The following is a 19460-nucleotide window of genomic DNA, read 5'->3' on the forward strand; positions in this document are numbered from 1 at the left end:
TTTAACCTCATAGTGGGTGTGTAGTTCCTAATGCAGAAACATAGAAGGACCTGACATAGTATCATTGTGGACTCTGGAATTATTAAAAGCTTTTTGATGTTTACACCTGTGTGTGGAATTGCTGAAGTGGTACCAGATGAATCAGACTTTAGCTAACCAGTACTCTGCTGCAGACTAGAGTGGCCTTGAGAGTGAACCCCAATTCTAAAATCTGTATTCAATTTCAAGTATTTAACTTCAGGCTTTTATTAAAGCGTTTCTTTCCCATGTACAAGTGTACTTTAAAGCATAACACGTCTTCTGTACCACCCAGGTCAGATTTAGGGGCAGGGGGAATCAACTATATTTTAAAAAGTATACAATGTGTAAACTGAATAAGAAACTTAATTTTAGTACCCTGCCTAAGATTCCCTGCATTCCCCTAATGCTTTCCTCTCCAGCTTCCATACTTAGAAACAAATTGGAAGCAAAACCTGGGCAAGTGGTTCATTCCTTCAAGACGACATGGAATCCAACTAAATAATAGTCTTGCTTTCATATTTGATTTTTGGTTTGGATTATTCAAAGATATCTATTCTTGTCTCTTGGGATAATTTTGCTTTTAGAATAATTTCAGACAACAGTCTATGGTTTAACTTACTGTGACCCACTCTGGCTCTCAGAATAATTTCTCCTACCAATTTAGTTCTCAATTGTTGGCTATGTTTTGCTGGTTTTTAACTCCTTTTGTACCCTGCACATTAGGAACTGCTGTCTAGATATTCTTCTTGAGGACCTCTTATTTCTGATTTACTGTGCCTCTCTGAGTGAAGAAATCGCTCTCATTGCTGTAAAGTAGCAGAAACTGCTAATGCTTTCTGAGAGCAGAACCACACACAGGAGGCTCATATAATTTACTTTGTAATTGAATGGTACATTTCTCAACATCCAGCTTTTTAGCTGCTGGGATTTCTTTTTAAAGACAATATATCCTTCCGAGATTGCGGTGTGCTCCTATTAAAGACAATTGGGGTGTATTTCCCCAGCTCATAAGAAAAAATTGCTTGAGCAGACTATGGCCAACGTGTTGCCCTTCCAGTTCCGGTTCTCCAGTAGCCTTGCACCAACTTCTCCGAGGTTGTAACAGAAGCTTGGTACTTTGCTTTTGGCTATCCTCAAGTTGGGCTGGTGCTTCTCAGAGGTGTACCCTGTGACGTTGCTGCGAGCTTGTTTTTGTCTTTGGAGTGATTGGATCTTTCTTCTTGGGGCCAGGTTCTTCCAGCTTTATTCAGGCTGCCCTCACCATACTCAGCGAAACTATTCATGGAGTGAGGTGAGCTTGAGGAACGGTTCAATAGGAGCTTGGCTGGCACCATCTGGTCCTTGCAAGTGGGCAGAGGAAAGTCTTTTCCTCTTTTTGTGAAAAGCAGAGAGCATATGTAACAGAGAGGGGCGGTGAACAGGAATGCATCAAGAGGTAGACATGGAAAGGAATCTTTAATTCATTATCATGGGACAGCAGCTAAGCTAGAAGCTAAAAAATACTTCAGAGATTGAACATGAGATCAACATTTTATTTTAGAGTTCATGTTGCAATTTCATTGCAATGACAAAAAATGAATCAGCTGAATAATTGAATTCAAACTGATCATTATTCAGTTTTTCGTGGTGGTTTGATGGATGAACTGATAGTGGAGTTTAAAAATCTCTCTCCTTTTAGCAAAAATAATAAAGTCATTGTTCAGCTCCAGAGTGGAGGCTTGCAGAGGACTGCATATAATGTATCCTTGCCATTGATGCTGGAGTTGAAGGTGACTGTGGATATGGGCACTGGAGTGAGTACCAATATACCGTACACAATGTGAATATATGAAGGAATACGTAAGTGCTTTCCCAGATCTTCTTCCTCCCATGTTTTGAAACTTGGGGAATAGTGTATTCCATTGAAATCCATTGAATCCATTGAAGAGTACTGCTGCACAGGTTTGTATAAACTAAAGCACGTTGCCGGCCGTTACCCATACAAGTTAGAAAACTTGATAAGACATAGGTTGGGCATCTCCCCAGCCCTTGGAGCTTAGATATAGTCCAGGACACGCTGTATGGATAAAGAAGAGGGTTGACACAGCTATGCAGCAGCTACCTGGAGGTTTTGGAGTAGACAAGGAGGAATGGCTTTGGGGATCCTGCTCCTAAAATGCTGTCCCTCCCACACATCAACACTATCTTCCTCTCTGGATATTAAAAACTACCCAGGTCTGTGATAGAGGAAAGTAAATCCTCGTCATTGCCGGGCCCACTATTTGGTTATTTGTGCTCCTTTTGCCTGAAGCTGCCTCAGTGTAGGGGAGGAGGTAATTTCCTACGGAGAGTTGAGTTGCTCCAGCTTGATTACGCCAGTGTTTTCCCCTTCTCCACACCCTTATCTGCTGCTGCCAGGGGCACACACAGGAGACTCTGCTACGGGACACGTGGTCCTTCCTGGTCCCTGGGAACATCATCCACTTTGGACTACATCGTCCTTTTAAACTATCCCTTATAAACTGCTCATAGCAGTAAAAGTACTTCTGAAAAGGGAAGTGCTAATAAGGACCAATTTCCAGAGCTACAGGAAGATCCACTGGTGTGGATCAGGGAGCTACGAGTCCCAGCCTCAATGAGCAAGTACACCTCAAAACAGTTCTCTAAATGAAAATTCTCAGAACTTCCAAGTTTTATATGCTACTGTTCAAAGAAAAGGAGTAATCAGTTTTTGTAGCACCAGCTAAATAATTGTATGTGGATCTTAGCAGAGTAGATTTGGTCCAGGACACTGGAAATCTACATCTCTGATTTTGCAGTGACAAATCATACAGAGGAATGTTCTTCTTATGGATGTCTTTGATCTGCTTTTATTAACTCTCTCATTACCTCATCTGCTTTTGTCACCTCAATTTTGTCTAGACAAGATTTCTTTTTTCCCCCTAATTTCCTCTGGTTTCATAATTACTTTATATAAGCATTTAATGTTGCTTTTCCTTGCTTCTAAGAGGTGACTTTTTCCTTAGCTATTGAATCAATAGATTTGACTCAAAACAAAAATTGAACTTAAAAGGTTTTATTTTTAAAAAACTTAGTTTTTTAGGGGTCTGCACTGTAAATTCAAGCACAAAGCCTTTCAAATTTTGATAAAGTTGATTTTTTTTTGTTTGCTTGCTTTCATAGATGATAAATGTTGAAGTCTGAAAACAGTGACACAGACAGAGGCTGAGAAAGGAATGGACAAAGTCATGTTAGTAGAGTCAGTGTGAATGCTGTCTCAAAAAAAGACGACTTCAGTCAGTTATGAAGTTCTGCACCAAAATATAGCATCTCATCTTAACACTCTGTTATTATGATGTTATTGAAAATTATTCAGTTATCGTAGATTACAGGATGAAAATTAATTACTAATCAGTTCCTCCCCAAAAAGTGCCTCTTACTAGTTACAAGTCATTTATAACTGCCCAGTTGCTTCATGAACTCCATCATGCATAGAAAATTTATACTCAACAGCACTGGTATCATCATTTTTTAATCTTCCCATTATTTAATGTTGTGGTCTAGGCCCATCCAGGGACAAAAGACCACAACTAGACTTAAGTACCCTGGAACTCCTGAAGGACAGGGCTTAATTGCCACTTATGGTCCTGGACAAATGGACAGAGCTACTCAGCTTGGGGAAGAAAATGAAAATGTAATTTGCCTCCAACCAAAACATAACAAACAGAAATACCCAATGGAAAAACAATACAGAGTAGGGTGAATGACAGAAGTGCAACCAGTTCTTTAAGATCTCTTTTTCCCCACCCCTTCTTTCTTCCTCAGCTCAGAGCCCTGAGTCCGGTATCATGACCTCCTCCTCCATAAGCAGTGCTGGGGACAGGGAATGGGCGGTGCAGTCAGTCCTTTGCTAATGTCTCTTGCCACTTATTCCCCTCCTGAGGAGAAATGCTCCTCGCCAGCCCTCCCTTGCTCCAGCTCGGGGTCTCCCACACACTGGCAGCTCTGCATGGGCCACTCCAACCCCAGTTCATCTTCTCCAGGTTGGGGTCTAAACTGCTCACTCCCTCTGACCCAGAGTCTCCAGCTCTCACCCGCTCTGGCACGGGGGTCTCTACTTCTCATTGTGGGCTGCAAGGGTGTCTCTGGTCTGGCATTGTTCTGTCTTTTCCTGGCTATGGGGTTCACATAGTCACCTCTGTCTTGCCCCTCCCTTCCACTCTCTCCCATGTATTTCAAATTCAGGTCTTTAAATAGTGATGGCAGAGGCACCAGACTGGCCCAGCTGGGCCAGAGGTGGCTCTGAACCCCAGAGCTGGGGGAAAGTCTGAGAACTCTTTACCGGGTCTTCACTGCAGCCCTCTGCTCCTGTTACCAAGCAAAAGGGGCTCTTAACAAACCCATGACATTTAGGCATTTCTCTTTTTTCTAATGCATTTTATGTGTGCATTGCAAGTATTTCTTATGGAAATAAAATGTTTTAAAATATGTTTTTTAAGTCAACCCCTTATGATTTCCCATAGAAAGGTGGGCTCTCTCCCTTCTCTTCCCTTTTCAGCTCCTCACCATAGTCGTGTCACACTGTTGCGTCTGGGAGACTTAATCCTGTAAATAAACTCATTCTTCCTAAACTTTACAAAATACATGATTCCCAATGTCTCTCCCCAGGAAGGTGCTTCCTGCAGGCATCTCCATGGGTCAGGGTTGTTTGCCCTTGTTCAGGCTTTGCAGAGCAGCGAGGGGCAGAGAGCAGTGCCCGAGTGGGTCCTGGTTGGCCTCACGTGGCTGCAGCTGCTCTGGCTGCTTCAGGGGAGGCTTCCATAAAATTATTGGATTATCATAGATTAGAAAGGCCCATCAAGTAACAATGCTCTGTTCCTTTTGCGTTTCTTCCCTCTTTCCACTCTTGTTCCCGTTTCTCTCTCTCCTTGGCTCAGCATTCATCCCTCTGCAGCTCCTTCGCTGCAGCAGCCACTGCTTCCCAGCTGATCCCTTCTTATGTCTCTAGAATGACCAGCTGTGCAATTGGGAGTGTTAAGGTTCCCCCACTGATACTGCAGTGACCTCCTGCCTCCCAGCTTGCTGTGCCATGCTGCCAGCAGATTCGGGAAGGCGACACCACACTAGTTTATCCTGGGTTTCTTCCCAACCCTGACAGCTGGTTATAACTGGCTGAGCAATGGCTGGAGTTCAGCACAATTCAGATGTCTCAGACAGTCTATATAAACATCGTTCCCACTTGGAAGTCCTGTTGGAAGAAGTGCCTGTTGGGCACTTAGTGAATTACAGGCTTTAGAAACTACCCGGCAATGCTGGAGACCTTGAACCAGACACAAAACTTCCACTAATGCCACCTTCAGCGTCTTAAGTAGGTACTTGGCTGCCAATTGGTTTTAGGCACGCTGGAGAGGGACTTTCTAAACAACAAAAAAAAATCTGACTCTGGACCAGCACCTCTGTTTGTTTCATCTCAATTTGGAGGGTTTAAATAGGAATTTGCAAAGGAAATGAATGAGAGTACCAGCTTCTTTCATTTAAAAGGTTTGTCTGAGTAGAACTGAGCAACAAAGGAATTCAGTGTAAGGTTTGCAATTTTTGTCGCTCTTGTCTAACCAGATTTACATCGTCAAAAACAAAACAAACAAACAAACCCCCCAAACCAACATGAGAGAGCACGAGCGTTTTGGAACGTGTGCATTACAAGTGATACAGAATATGCATTTATGATTCAAAAATTTAAACAGCTGAGAAATAAATATGCAAAGTAGATTGTTCTGTTTGCAGATGGTAATCCTGCCACACTGATTTTGCTCAGCTGTCTGATTTTTCAGTGTCTGCGTTCCTGGTTCCTGGGGTTCATGATTAAGAAATAAAATATGAGTCACGGTGCACAGTTACCTTCTGCACATCTGAAAGGGTAACCTGATGACTGAAAACAGATTATTAGAGGCTGATCTTGCCCTGCTGAATTGATGTCAGGGGACTGAGGGGGGAAAAAAAAATCGCTTCCCCACTCTGCCCCTTGTTTTCACATCTGTAGGATAAAGGTTTCTCCCAGCTCCTGTAGATCAGCTAGCAGTAAATGGGCTGCCTGGCCCAGCTCTCCCGGGGGTCTCTGCAGGCAGCATGCTGCTCGGCAAGGTGAGGAGCATCCCTTTCTCCCTCTTCTCCCGAGGTGACAGCCAGTTATTAAAGATTTCCAGCTTCCAGCTAAAAATGGCATCAGAAGCAGTGCCCTGGAGGGAAGAGGGGGAGATTTGAGAAATGGGCTCTGTTCCTGTCTCTGCTTCCTAACACACAAACACACACACATGTGCGCGCACACACACACACACACACACACACTGAGCTGATGTGCAGCACGTCTGGGAAAAGTTTATTTTGCAATAAGAAGGGTTAGTATTTTGCTAAAGGCTTTTGCAAAGACTGGATCAAATTTTCAGAGCCTGTTGCCAATATTTGTGAGTCACTTCCTTGGAATCCTACCTTTGCTGTTTATTTCCCTTAGAAGGAAACTTGTAAAAGAATAATAATAGCTCTCATTCTTCGTGGAAAGTAGCACATAGAAAAGTGGGAGACAACTCCCTCTTTGTTCCAAACCACTTTTTTGTTTGTTTTGTTTACTTCAGCAGACAAAAAGTGAATGAAGAAGGCAATATAACTAACTCCATGAACCATCTAATTTACTGTGCCAGTGACACGCATGCGCTGCTGCACCACAGCAAAAGTGAATTAGGGAAGTGGTTTTAATTGGTACCTCTTTTAAAGTGCAAGTGAAGAGAACTGCCATGTGATTTGGGAAATCTCCTTACCTAGAGGAAGGGCTTTGCCTTTTCTTAACCCTGTCCGACTGCTAGAACCCCTTTTTCTCTCCAACTTCTGTCCCAATAATAACATCCAGCACCTCTTTGGTGTCAAAACCCGTTACAAAGGTTAACTAATCAGAAATACCGCCAGTTAGAGTTTGCAGCGATAGGAGCACCTTTAACCCTCAGGAGACTGAAGTGTTTGGCAAACTAAACTCCCACTGAGCTAAGTGGATCCTGGACAAAGCTTTATATGTCTCACAGGGCCACGCAGCCACCAGAGGGGTGGAGGCAGAGAGCATATGAGACATTTTGGCTAAGAACACTGGAAAAAAATATTTATGCTTACTGAAATAAATACCACGGGGCTTTATTGTTCTCCCAGAGCAGGCAGGGGAAGCAGCCTTCAGGAGATGGCTGCAGTAAACTCCGTGTCACCTTTTCTCACATCTGCCAGAGCCCTGTGGCAAAAAAAATCCTAAACTGCCAAGTTGCTTGTATTTTCATATATTTGCACAAATCCTGGGGCAAGCTCTGTTAAAACCACCATTTAATAGTTCACTGCATATAGGCTACCAAGAGTACTGATAGGTAACATATACCTACAAAAAGATAAAAGAGGAGAGCTCTTTTATGTCAGTATAGATACCTCCTCTAGTTCTGCTTCCTAGAAACCAGAAGCAGGAGAAAGCACAACTGTTAAGAATTCAAAAGAACATTTTCCTTTTCATTCTTTTTTTTTTTCTCTGAAGAAGTGCTTACTAAGAAAATCAGGGGACTCTGACAAATTGGGACAGAGTAACTCCAAAAAGGCTTTCTGGAAAGAATTCAACTGAAGTATGGAAAGGAAAAAAAAGCATGTGGGAATTAGGAAAGTTTGAGAAATATTTGCTTGGAATTCTGTCTTGAGAAAGAGACAGTCAAGCATCTTGAGTTGTACAATCTAAATTTAGAGAGAAGTGAAGATACCTTTGAAACACTTTCAGGGAAGGGCTGTATCTTGACACAGAAATCAGTCTCTGATTTCAAGTTAATTCCTTTCCCACTCAACAGTAAGTCCCACTCCAGAAAAAGGAGGAAAAAAAAAAAGGAAAGCAAAAAGCAGGAAAAAAAAATCAGTGAATTCCTTGAAATTCCCTGAAGTCAGGGCCAAGAAATACAGGGAAAAACACTAGGCTTGGCAGGTCTCTGGTTTATCCAAAGGATGAAGAGCTGAATTGACCCCGTTGGCACACAGAGCTGTTGTTCTACCAGTCTGATTATTTCAGCCAGCCTTAACCCTTTCTTTTCTCCCGTGTATTGTGCTTATGTTAGGTGGTGTTACACGCATTTCTGATATGAGGTGCAGCTGAAGGAACAAAAAATCATCTCATTGCCTGGGGCCCATACTGTCTGGCTGATTGCCTCCTCCCTGCAGTCTCTGGCTCGCCTCATTGCAGACCAGAGACCACTCTGCACCGGCTCGATGAGATGCTGCAGTTCTTCTCAGCTATTTTATGTCAACAAGAGAAGGAGGAGATGTCTCTGCTTCAAATTGGAAGTCCAGTTTGCATTTTATATTCAGTATGGCCAGTTCTAAACGCTTTTCTACTTCTTATGGCCTCGCTGTCTGCCTTGCCGCCAGAGCCCCGAGTGCAGAGATCTGTCTTTGACTCTTTGCTTTTATTTACTGTGACCAGGCGGCCCCAGTGTGCTGCGACCAGTGTCCCCAGTGTTTCCACTGCTTCATTCATAAAATTGCTACAACTCCATGTGTGTCTATCCAGACAATGAACGTTTTAATCGAGGCTCTCATTATCTCACATCTCTGCTTGTAACTTCCTTCTCCTTGAACTTGTACCATATCAGCGAGTTTGATCTGTTTAAACACAAGCTCCCAACATCCTTTTCCCTGACCACTTCTGTGGTCAGAGCCAATCCACCTCCTGCCCTTCCTCCTTATTTGCCTACATCTAATCATTTATTTTCACATGCTAGGTTACCACAGTTCTGCCTTAGCTGTCATCGCTCCGCCATTGTCTGTACTGCCCAGCTCTGCTCTCTTCGCCAACGACGCTGGCATCCTCGTGCATTTATCTGCTGCTCCCAGGCAAGCCTTTACACCCTCTCCCATGATTTTCCAGCCAACAGGATGCCCTGCCTCCCTCAGCTAAGTTGGCAACACTAAACTTTGTGGTGGCAACCATAAGGAGTAGATAGTTTACAACCAGGTTAGTCTGGCATTATTTACATGGGATGCAGTTGTGGTTTTTTGGTTTTAATGTATGTACAGCAGTCCAGGTGTGAGATTGTGCCTTTTCCCTTCCTCTCTCTGGCTGTCATTTGCTTTCTTAGACCGTGGGTCTGCACAGCCTGCATGCAGTGCTTATGCAGTGGGATTTCTGATTTCTTCTGCAGTGCAAATTTTCTATAACACCAACAAGGTAACAGCTACCAAAACGATGGCAATTTTGTTTTCTAAGCCCAGATGTTAACAATGGTATAGTACAGTTAAGAAATTATGTTCTCTCAAGTCATGTTGCTGTGCTATGGAAACGCTCCAGAATACACTCTAAAGACAGCAACTGCTGCACTACTTGGGTACAAACCCAGGAGTTAAGAAAGGAACAGCCATTTTAAGTCCATTCCCTTGTCTTTATTGATCTTGGTGAGACCTGCAGCATTATGGTCAGAGGCATTTTATATTTAAGTTTGGGTTTTTAGAGGCATTCTGGAACTGTATAAAGAGCCCTTTTCACTGACATGGCATCAGGTTTGTTATAATGTGAATGGCATCATTACAGTTCTCTCATTAACATCATAATGGCTCTGGAGGAATAGCGAGTGAAAACCCCAGCAAATGGAGCAGAATAGCAATGTATAGTAGTTGTACTGTGTAAAACTGCATATGGAAAAAGTTTGACATTTTAACCTTCAGGCTGCTGTAGATGCCTCAGGGTGTCCTCACACTGCATGCATTTGGCTGACAAAATTGGAAAAATTGTGGTAGCCTAAGGATGGAGGGCTGGGTTCAATCAAAAACTCTGCCTGGCTTCCATGCCACTGAAGCCCACACAAGGCTCCCAAATGGATTTTTCAAAATTAAAACCAGCCCCAAGTGTCAACCTTTTGCTGTAATTTTGTATAGTAAATGTATTGCATGCTCAAATGTACATCTTTCATCCTTTATTTCCAGTGGCGTTAATGGAAATATAACAATGCATGTGCTGTTCTGCAAAGCCTCATTGAAACGAATGGGATTTTGGATGAAATCCCTCCATTGCACAAGACAATGTAATATAATATGGCTGGAGGACGATGAGATCTGGTTCTATTTCTGGCTCTGACACTGATTTGCTGTGCGACTTCTGGCAAAGAGACTGGGAGTGGATTTGTCACCCTTAACAGGGAAAAAACAGTAGGCTGGCTCTTCAGGAGCAACGCCAGAGAAGCAATGCCAGAGGTCCTGTTTGTGGAGCTAGGTTCAGCATCTCTTCAGCAAATACTGCCTTTTGCTTCAGGCTTTCGGTTTTGCTGTGTCTACCTTTCCCTTCAAGGACGCTGACTTGGGTTTCCATGTGCCAGGTACTCTCAGCGCCCTTCCCACTCATTTGCAGCAGCTGGAAATCAGCTCTTCTGAAAATCAAATGGGAACAAATAGCATGACCAGACTCACGAGCCCTTTTAAAAGCCCAGTTCTCTGCTCTTGTGTGCTGAAACCATTCCTTCATGACAAAATGGGGCTTATTTTTAGGCTGAGTGCCACCTGTACAGCTTTGTAAGGCAGGTTGAGATGTGCTAGCTTAGTTTGTGGCTTTGATTTTTCTGCTTGATTTTTATTTTGGGTTGGGTTGTTTGAGATTTTTTTTCCCCCTACGAAAGCTCTGTTATTTATGTCTTGTTTTTATACAGTTTGAAAACATAGAGAATGTGCATGGACAGTAGCTGTTTATAGAAGTTAACTGGCCTGCTTCTATTAATTTTGCATGTTGTAAATAGCAGAAGCAGTTTACTTACTTTACCGGCTGTCCATGGAACTCAGGTTTTTCAAGATAAATCTGCAGCACTGTGCAGAAGGCATCTCAACACTTCCTTCCTTCCTTCCTTCCTTCCTTCCTTCCTTCCTTCCTTCCTTCCTTCCTTCCTGTGCATTTCTGCTTAAGAGCAGAAAGACCTATTTGTGATGAAATATGGTAAAATACATAAATACATTTTTAAAAGCACAGTTGAAATCTCTGATTCTCATAAAGAAACTCCACAACAAGATGCTGAATTCATTACAAGCAAAGAAACCTTGACTTTCCCAAAGCAGCAGCAGCAGCGAGTTTCTTCCAACCCTTATTCTCTACGGACAAATGCTGTGTGTTGACATCATGCCAACACGAGAAGATTGATGTCTCCCTGCGAGTGATTCCTCGGTGCAGATTAATGAGAAGAGTCCATGGGTTCTTTCTAATGATGGTGCAGTCTTTTCAGACACAAAACATACAACTCTTTAGCTGGTTCTCGGGCCCCTTTTTGGTCTCGCTCTTAGGTCAGCACAACTGACCCACTTGTTTTGACTACTCTTTCAACATGTCAGTACTCAGCTGGTATCAAAAGGTGTGAGGAATAATAATATATACTGACCGTGTCAGAGATAACCTCCAATGGGCCAGTGTGGTGGCTTGCCATTCCCCACGCCATTGTTTCTTGGCCCAGGAAAAGCAAGATGGCATTACTGCAAGAAATTGCAGTGAGGGATCAGTAAAGCAATTGCAAAGAAGAGGTTTAGGCAGCTTTCAGTACAACTGCAGCAAGGTCTGGTGGGTCTTTACTAGGGCAAGTTGCTGGGGGATTTCCCCTTCACTTCCCGTTTTCTGCCCTGGAGAGGAGCGTAGGGCAGACCCACACACACATGCAGCTAAGGAATGGAGAGTTAGCGCAGGCTGGAAGCCTGTCTCTCAGTAAAGTAGCAGCCCTGTGCATTCTTCCAGGATTTAAGAAAACAACTGGCAGATGTGAATGATTTATTTTTCCTCCCTCTTTTGCTGCGGTTTATTTTTTCCTCTTGTTAGCGAACGCTCAGCTGCTAACACAAACAATTGCCGAAATTCCACCTGCCCACCTGCAGCCCCTCCTTCTCGCCGCTTGCTCGGGCCCTCATCTTCCTCCGGGAGGGCTGCACCGAGGGGAAACTACACCCCGCTTTCTTAGAGAGAGGACGAGGAGGAGGAGGAAAGAGAAGGAGGGAGGGGCCGGGCCGTGTCTGGGCGCATTGTTCCGCGCTCCTCTGCCAAGAAGTAGGTGACTATGAACTCATCCTGTGCCCCTCGCAGAAAGTTTGCTCCCTGCGCTCCCCTCCCGCCCACCGTGGCGGCAGGAGGCAGCTCCCAGCCTGGCGCTGGCCCTGGAGTCCCCGCTCCTGCTTAATATTCCGCCCGCTCCGCCGATGTTGTGCTTGGCTCCGGTGGGACTGCAACTCACGGCTTGAAACCGGAGCCAATTTTCTGTCTTAGTCTCGCAGTGTTTTGACTGGAGGCAGATCCAGTTCAGTCCGATCGGGGCTAGTGGAAACAACTACCTAAGTCTCTGCTGTCTCTGTCGTTTGGGAGGGAAGAAAGAAGAAAGAAACGCGATCCCGAACTGCTGGGCGCGCTCTCTCTCGCACACGCACACACACACCACACACACACACACACCGCAGACACACACACACACGGACTGGCAGCCCGTCGGTGCCGAGCGCGCCGTGCCAGCACTGCCGGCAGAGAATGGGGAGCGAGTGAGCGGATCCGTGCCGGTGCGTGAGAGCCGCCGCGGCCGGGAGCGGGGCTGGAGCGGAGCTGGGGCGGCGGCGGGCGCGGGGGCGGCGCGGGGAGAGCGCGCAGAAACTCCTGGGGCCGGGGACCCCGCACGTTTTGTGGAAGAGGGCTCCGGTCTTTTTTCCTGCCGTAAGAAGGAAAAACACCCCCAAAATAATGTGTGTCTATGTAAGATAGCCACGCGTCTATTTTTCACATTTGTATGTGAAGAGGTAGGACTGGCGGGGGGCAGAGCGGGGGCAACGCCGGCGGCCGCGGGCAGGGGCACTGAGCCGCCGGGGGGTGCCGGGCGCTCACCGCGCCGCTTCGCTTCGCTTCCAGGTGCCCGCCCGCGATGACACTGGTGCTGCCCATGCAGCGGCTCGGCCGCCCCATCGCCGCCGAGGGAGCCGCCGACCTCGCCGCCTACCGCGCCCTCTGGGAGCCGCCCTGCTGCGGCCGCCCCGGCCCCGCCGCCCCTCCGACCCCGGCCCCGGCAGCCCCCGGGCCCCCCGCCACAGGTACGCACCGCGCCGCTCCGCCCCGGCCCAGCTGCGGCGGCGGGGGGGGGGGGTGGGGGTGGGGACGAGAGAGATCTGTCCGCCGAGAAAGGGAGGACGGGCGGGAGGAGGCGGCGGCGGGGTCTCTCCCACGGGCGAACGCGGCGCGGCCGCAGGTGCGGCAACGGGGGTCGCCGAGTGCCGTGACACTCGGCCCCTGCGGCGCGATGGGTGCGCTGCGGAAGAAGCAGCTGCCTCCCAGCCGGCCGGCAAGAGAGAGGGAGGGAGTAAAGTTGCTCCGCGTCCCGAAGCGGGCAGCGAGTGTTTGACGCGCCGCCGGCGACATCGGCCCTCGGGCGGCCGAGCCGGCGCGTCGGGTGCGGTGCGTGTCGCACAGGTGAGGGGTTGGTTCCGAGGGCTGCAAAGACATTTGGAAATACGCGGTGGAGTTCTCCTGTAGCGCGAAGGGAAACGAAAAGTATTTTGTTTGGAGAACCTCCGGCAAACCGCATGTCATTTGTCATATCTGATTTATTGCCCGCAGGATCGCATTACAGGGGAATTTCAAATCCTGTAACAACATCCAAGATCACATACTTTAAAAGGAAATATGTGGAAGAAGAGGATTTTCATCCACCGCTCGGCAGCTGTACACATAAAGTATGCTTGCTAATAAGTCGTTATTTTTACTCTGAGTTTCAGATGCTTCATAATATTCGATTGACCCATTTCCAAAAGGCTGTAATACTCTGCTGAAATTAGGAGAGCCATCCAGCTGTTTGCTCAGAAACAAGTAGTTGTCACTTTTTCTCTTGTATTGTTTTATTGTCATCGAATTGTTTAAGAAGCAAAGGCGTTTCTTCATTTAGAACAACTGGGAATGGAAATGCAGAGAATAACTTTTTTTCAGATTATCTTGTTCTTAGCTAGTTTATATCATGCTTAGAGAAACAGCTCCATGACAGCATTTAAAGAGCAGAAAAGAAGAATGTAAATAAAAAGGGCCTGTGATTCCCCACTCATTCAAAACTTTTTCTGGGAGAGAAAATAGTAACGGGTTCCATGTCCCCCAGAGGGGTTACAGATCCTCTAGAAAAACAGAATGACTTGGAAAGTAAGCACAAGCTCCTTCAGTATTTAATCCTGTTTATTAAAAAGCTAGTAACTCAAAAAAACAGATTAGTAAATGAAAGAATATTTTTTTAAATGAAAGCTGTCAGGGGAGGGATTAGAGCAAACATTTCCCAGGCCAGTGAATACATCAATTGAAATCTAAGGGTCTTTTTAATGAGAGATTTTATGCTCTCGTTCATTAAGGGCTGAGTCCTGTAAGGAACAGAATGCCTGGAGTGAAGTGCTTAAGGATAGCTTGTGCCTTGAGATGCCATCCTTACCTTGCTGGTTCGTACCCTGGCCCATGGCAGTCCAGTGCTACCCACATCCTACTGGCAATGGAGAGGACACGATGTCATCTGATTCCAGCACAGCTTATGAGAGGCAATAGTAGCCTATTGAGAAGCAATAGCCCTAGAGACAGAAAGCTAAACCACATCAAGTTGTAGAGAGATTTTATATGTTATCTTTACCTGCATCGCAGAGGCAGCCTTCAGAGATGCGAACAGAACCTAATGCCTCATCCCTATTGGGAAAGCTGGGCAGGAACATTTGCCTGGTGGGATCCTCTTTCCCTGGAGGGATTTCTGCAGAGAAGTGAGCAGTAACACCAAGCTTCCTTCCCAAGGACCTTAGAGCAGCCAAAGGAATTTTCAGCTACAAGTAGTATTGGCTGGAAATAAGTACCTGAGCGGGAAGGTGAAAAACAGCCCTGTTGTTAATTCCAGAGGTGTCCAGAAGGTCTGCTGCCAGAACAATGAATAAATGGCACCGAGGGCATTGAAAAATGAGCTCTGGTTACTAAGCCTGTCTCCCACATGTCACATCAGTCTCTGATTTCAGCCATTTTCTGTTTCTTGGCTAGATTGTTGGATATTTTTGTAGTGGTGATTATTTTCCCCCTAAAGAGGAGAAATAGTTACTGATCCCTTTCTAACAGCATTAAAACCAATTGTAGCAGTACTGGTAAAACAGATTTGTGCCAGGAATTGTTTTGTGCTGTTGTGGAGGTGTATTGTGTCAAAACCCTTGGGTTACCGGTTTCTTTTGTTCAGCACAAGTGTGTTTCCTGCTTTGGGGAACACTGAGCTCAGAGGAAGGAAGGATGCCCAATGTATTTCTTTGAATGTCTTACCTCCACTGCCCAGTAAAGAGTTATGTGCCAGGATTCCTTGTCTCGTGGAGGGTATGACAGCAGGGCCCTAAGTCCCTCTCCAGAGGGTTGTTGGCAAACATTTGGAGCAGAAGGTCTTTGACAACTTGTTCTTACTGGTGGCCCTCCAGCATATATCTCCAGGAGGATCACGGTTCAAGGCTTGCTGGTTTGCTCCAGGCTTTTATGGCTTTGCAGACTGTTGCGGCAGCAGGTATAAAGAAGCCAAATTAACCTATAGGCTTAACACGATTTAAAATGAGTCATTTATTACAGAAGATTACTCTCTCTAACATGAAGAGCTTCGGCTGTGAACTCACATGAAAGCATGGCCAGTTTTTGTTTTTATAAGGCACTCTGCTGCTTCTAAGCCCTGCAGACAAGACCAGGCTGTGGAAAGAGTTGGAGGGCTGAGGAGAGCTGAATGGATGTGAAAAGCAGCTGTGCTTTCAGCTCTTTCAGTCTTCATAGCTACGACTTCCACTCTGCAAAAATGCTGTAACCATGTAGGAAAAGGGAAGAATGATCAAGCTACAGATGGGGGGGATTTAGAGCAGTTTTTCTTTGTGCTGAGCTGCTCTCCTACGCAAACTAAATTCTTACTAAAAATGAAAATTAGTTAATAGTGCTTACAGTAGCATGTGTTGCCCCCTCTCTTATTTTGATTCCCAGGGTAGTGATTACAGCGCAGAATCCGGGGCCTCCTGGGGGCAGTAACCTGCTGATGCTGCCAGTGCTGAGACAGGGAGTCCTGGAAGGGCCACGGAAGGGAGAACAAATCTGTGGGCGTCAAGCCAAGATTGCAGCAAATCCCTATCCTCTCTCAGTTTCCTGACCTTGTCCCTGCCTTTCCATGTTCCCACCGGTCTTGTAGAGCGCAGGGTGTAGTGTGCAGGCCAACAGCTGCTCTCCAGATGCTGTGATTGCCTTGACATGGGTTTGTTCCTGCCTCCCTCTCTGCATGCACTTCTGTAAGGGAGAGCAGTGTAAGGGAGCTTGGCAAATGGAGACCTCCTCACCGAAGGGCCTCTTCCACTAGGAGTGGATGAAACGCTGCATGAGGCGATGGCTGCTGGCTGCGTCTTGCAAACCTTGGGGCAGCAGGAGGGGACCTTTCCCTGGCTTCAGAGCATTGTAGGAGCCCCACAGGAGGTGATTGAGTTGGATCCATTTACATCAAAAGGCCCCTAGCCACTGGAGCAAAACTGCATAATAGTTTCATTTTCTAACCCCAAGTGCAAATAAGGAACCAGATGTGTGCATCTGGATTTCACTCTGTTATGCTGGATTTGTCCCCTGAGATTGCTGCTGTGGTGTAACACTCAGTTACTTATCTCCTAAACCTGTCTCAGTGCTATGGCCAAGAAAAAGCAGGTCCCCAGCTACATGGGTGTGCAAAATGAAAAGTCAGTTTTAGGTGCCTCAGGAAGAGAATGAAAAAGGTGGCAGCGCAGGGGAAATACTTTGCTTCATTTTCTTTCACCTTGCTGTTAACAAAGCCGGTTGCCTTCAGTTCCATATCTTCTGTCTTCTTCGTTTTCAGACAATCTCTGTGTTCGAGGAGCGGGCCCATATTCTTTACATGTCTTTGGAAAAGCTGAAGTTCATCGATGATCCTGAAGTCTACCTGCGGAGATCTGTCCTCATCAACAATCTAATGAAGAGAATCCATGGAGAAATCATCATGCAGAACAACTGGTGCTTCTCCGCCTGCTCCTTCAGCGGCACTCCGCCACAAGAGTGGTTTGTGCCTCAGGACTGCCCGTACAGAAAACGCCTTCGGATGGCAAAGGAGGAGTACGAGAAGCTCCACACGTGCTGCTTCTATCAGGAGTGTGGCAGTCACTATTTGAATCTACCCTACTCTGTTAATGCTAGTACAGAAAGTACTTCCTCTTCCTCCTCCTCATCCTCCCCCCCAATTTCTTTGCCAAGCTGTTCACAGCAGGTGGATTATGACATTGGCAGCGCCCCTTCTTACAGGAGCGATGACCAGATACCCGCTAATGAAATATTCATCACTAATGCCAGGTCTCACAGTAATCAGGAAAAGGCAAAATTTAATGACGAGAAAGGAGGTAATGAACCTGAGCGAGAGAGCGTCCCCCTAAACTGTGAACCTGTAAGAGGCACCCATGCTCTCGAATGTAAAGGCAAATTTTATGACTATTTTGAGACTGGATGTAATGACAAGAGCAACATAAGTGAATCTTGGAAAAAATCCTTAAGGAAAAAGGAATCTTTAGCAAGTAATAAAATGTGCTGCAGCAAAGGAAGTAAAATATGAGGCATCTTTCTTGCTCTGTTGAAGCATGCGCAGCGTTTGTTTGTCTACCAGATTTTTATTTTGAATGGATTTCTTTTATAGTTTTCTACAAATGATACGATCACGCCACAGACGTTAACATGTAGTTTCAAATGACTGGAGAGCAGATTGTGTAAAGCATCTCCACGATCTGCATCAGCGGGCTATTTATAAATATGGAGACTTCATAAAGAGCGCAGTTGCGTTACTGCTGGGCACTGTAGTCTGTACAGCTATGGTGTAGCTTTCGCTACTGAAAATGCCAATCAGCCAGATGGGGAAAACATATCGTTTTATATATCCCCGCCCCCAAGAAGTCTGCCATTAATTAAGAAGAACCTCCATTGTGTTTACCAAGGAATTAGGAGTCTGGTAAACAAATTGAAGCTACCAAGAAGGGTGATGTGCTCCTTGTAACTCAGTATTTGTTCCGACGAAGGACTGTCTATACGGACTGGGAATAAACCATCCTTATGTTTTGTACTGATACTCTCAAATTCCTGGATTCATCGTCTTCATCAACTGACAAAATGGGACATAGCATAAAGAAATAACCTGTTTATGGGGTCTTAATCAGAAACACAACAGGCAGCTCAAGTACTCGCATGTTTTCACCTCGGCTGTGACAACTAATGAGGCTTGTTGTTACACAGGGCAGGTTTTTTTTTGGTGCCTTACTTTTTGTCTTAATTTTTGCCAGCGTGAAAATTAAGTATAAACCAGTGATACAGCAGGGATTTAACCTAAACAGAAAAAAAACCCAACCAACCAACCCACAGGGTGGATCAATATTATTAGAAACCTTTAACCTTTGAAGTACTGAGTTCAACTTCCTATTCAAGTATCTCCGTTCTTCCTTTTTGATGCTCAATTGCTTTTTGATTTGCCATCCTTAGGAAGGGATTTAAGAAACAATAGAGAGATGTCTCTTGTAAACAAGCATTCGATGCTTGAGTGTTTCTATGGCAACTGTCTGTTGCCGGGGCTCTTTTTTTTTTCCTTCTTCGTATAATGAAGTTCATGAACCAGTGGCATGTTTTATACTTTATTCTCTTTCACATAATTTCTCTCTTTTAGATTGCAAAAGCATGCGGGAGTTTTCTATGACTTTTGCCGTTGATTTGGAAAAGACAAGAAAAGAAAGTGAAAAGCACAATGTTAATCAATGATGTGGCGAGAAACATGATTTTATCTGAATGAATGTAAAGGGTTTAATTTTAAAAAAGAACATTTTGGAGAAATGAGCTGAGATTTCAGTGGCTAAGGACATCCCTAAGATCACCCCTAGGCAGACCGTTTGCAGAAGCATGCTGTTTAAAATGCCCAGAAGGCATTAGTTGGGCTTGGACTGAGAGTATTGTGAGTCTTGGATCCACTAAATTAATTAGCTCTCACAGTCCCCGTAACAAGCGTCAGGATGGGCTCGGCAAAACAGCCACATCCAGGCCATGACAGGCTCTTAATAGCTACCTTTTCCCACATCATCGTGCACTCAAGAGACGCCTTCTCCGCTTGGTGCGTGCCCACAGGGTGAGGTTCAGCTCTGTGCTGGGGGAGCAGGCAGCCTGGTACAGGGCGCCAGGGTCCTTGGGTAGGGGGACATCACCCTAGGCTGCCTCATCCCTGATGTCTCTGCCTCACACACCTCCTGCTCTGGGTTTCAGCCTGAGTCCTCCTGGGTAGTGTTTGCAAACTGGACAGTTTTTGTCACTACACTCAGTGGTCACAGGAATGAGCTCCCCACCCCCACCTTCCAGTAGCCAAAGTGACCACAAAGAGAGAAGGATGTAAAACAATGATAACTTTATGTGGTTAGGTGAG

General features: G+C 45.6%; 1 protein-coding gene across 1 annotated transcript; it reads left to right on the forward strand.

Moving 5' to 3' along the window:
* Positions 1 to 12922: 12922 nt before the first annotated feature.
* On the forward strand, positions 12923 to 18428 carry SERTAD4 (SERTA domain containing 4). Its single transcript, XM_061990354.1, has 3 exons — positions 12923 to 13089; positions 13613 to 13728; positions 16878 to 18428. The coding sequence occupies exons 1-3, from the start codon at positions 12924 to 12926 to the stop codon at positions 17619 to 17621; spliced, it is 1026 nt and encodes a 341-aa protein (XP_061846338.1). The 5' UTR covers position 12923; the 3' UTR covers positions 17622 to 18428.
* Positions 18429 to 19460: the final 1032 nt, after the last annotated feature.

This window comes from Colius striatus, chromosome 2 (genome assembly GCF_028858725.1).
Source record: "Colius striatus isolate bColStr4 chromosome 2, bColStr4.1.hap1, whole genome shotgun sequence".
NCBI classification, from domain to species: domain Eukaryota; kingdom Metazoa; phylum Chordata; class Aves; order Coliiformes; family Coliidae; genus Colius; species Colius striatus.

Bases quoted from the DNA above. Each gene is read 5' to 3' on its own strand.
- SERTAD4 (XM_061990354.1), top strand. From the start codon at position 12,924: ATGACACTGGTGCTGCCCATGCAGCGGCTCGGCCGCCCCATCGCCGCC. The intron at 13,090-13,612 runs GTACGCACCGCG...TATTGCCCGCAG, and splicing joins CCCCGGGCCCCCCGCCACAG to GATCGCATTACAGGGGAATT. The intron at 13,729-16,877 runs GTATGCTTGCTA...CTTCGTTTTCAG, and splicing joins TCGGCAGCTGTACACATAAA to ACAATCTCTGTGTTCGAGGA.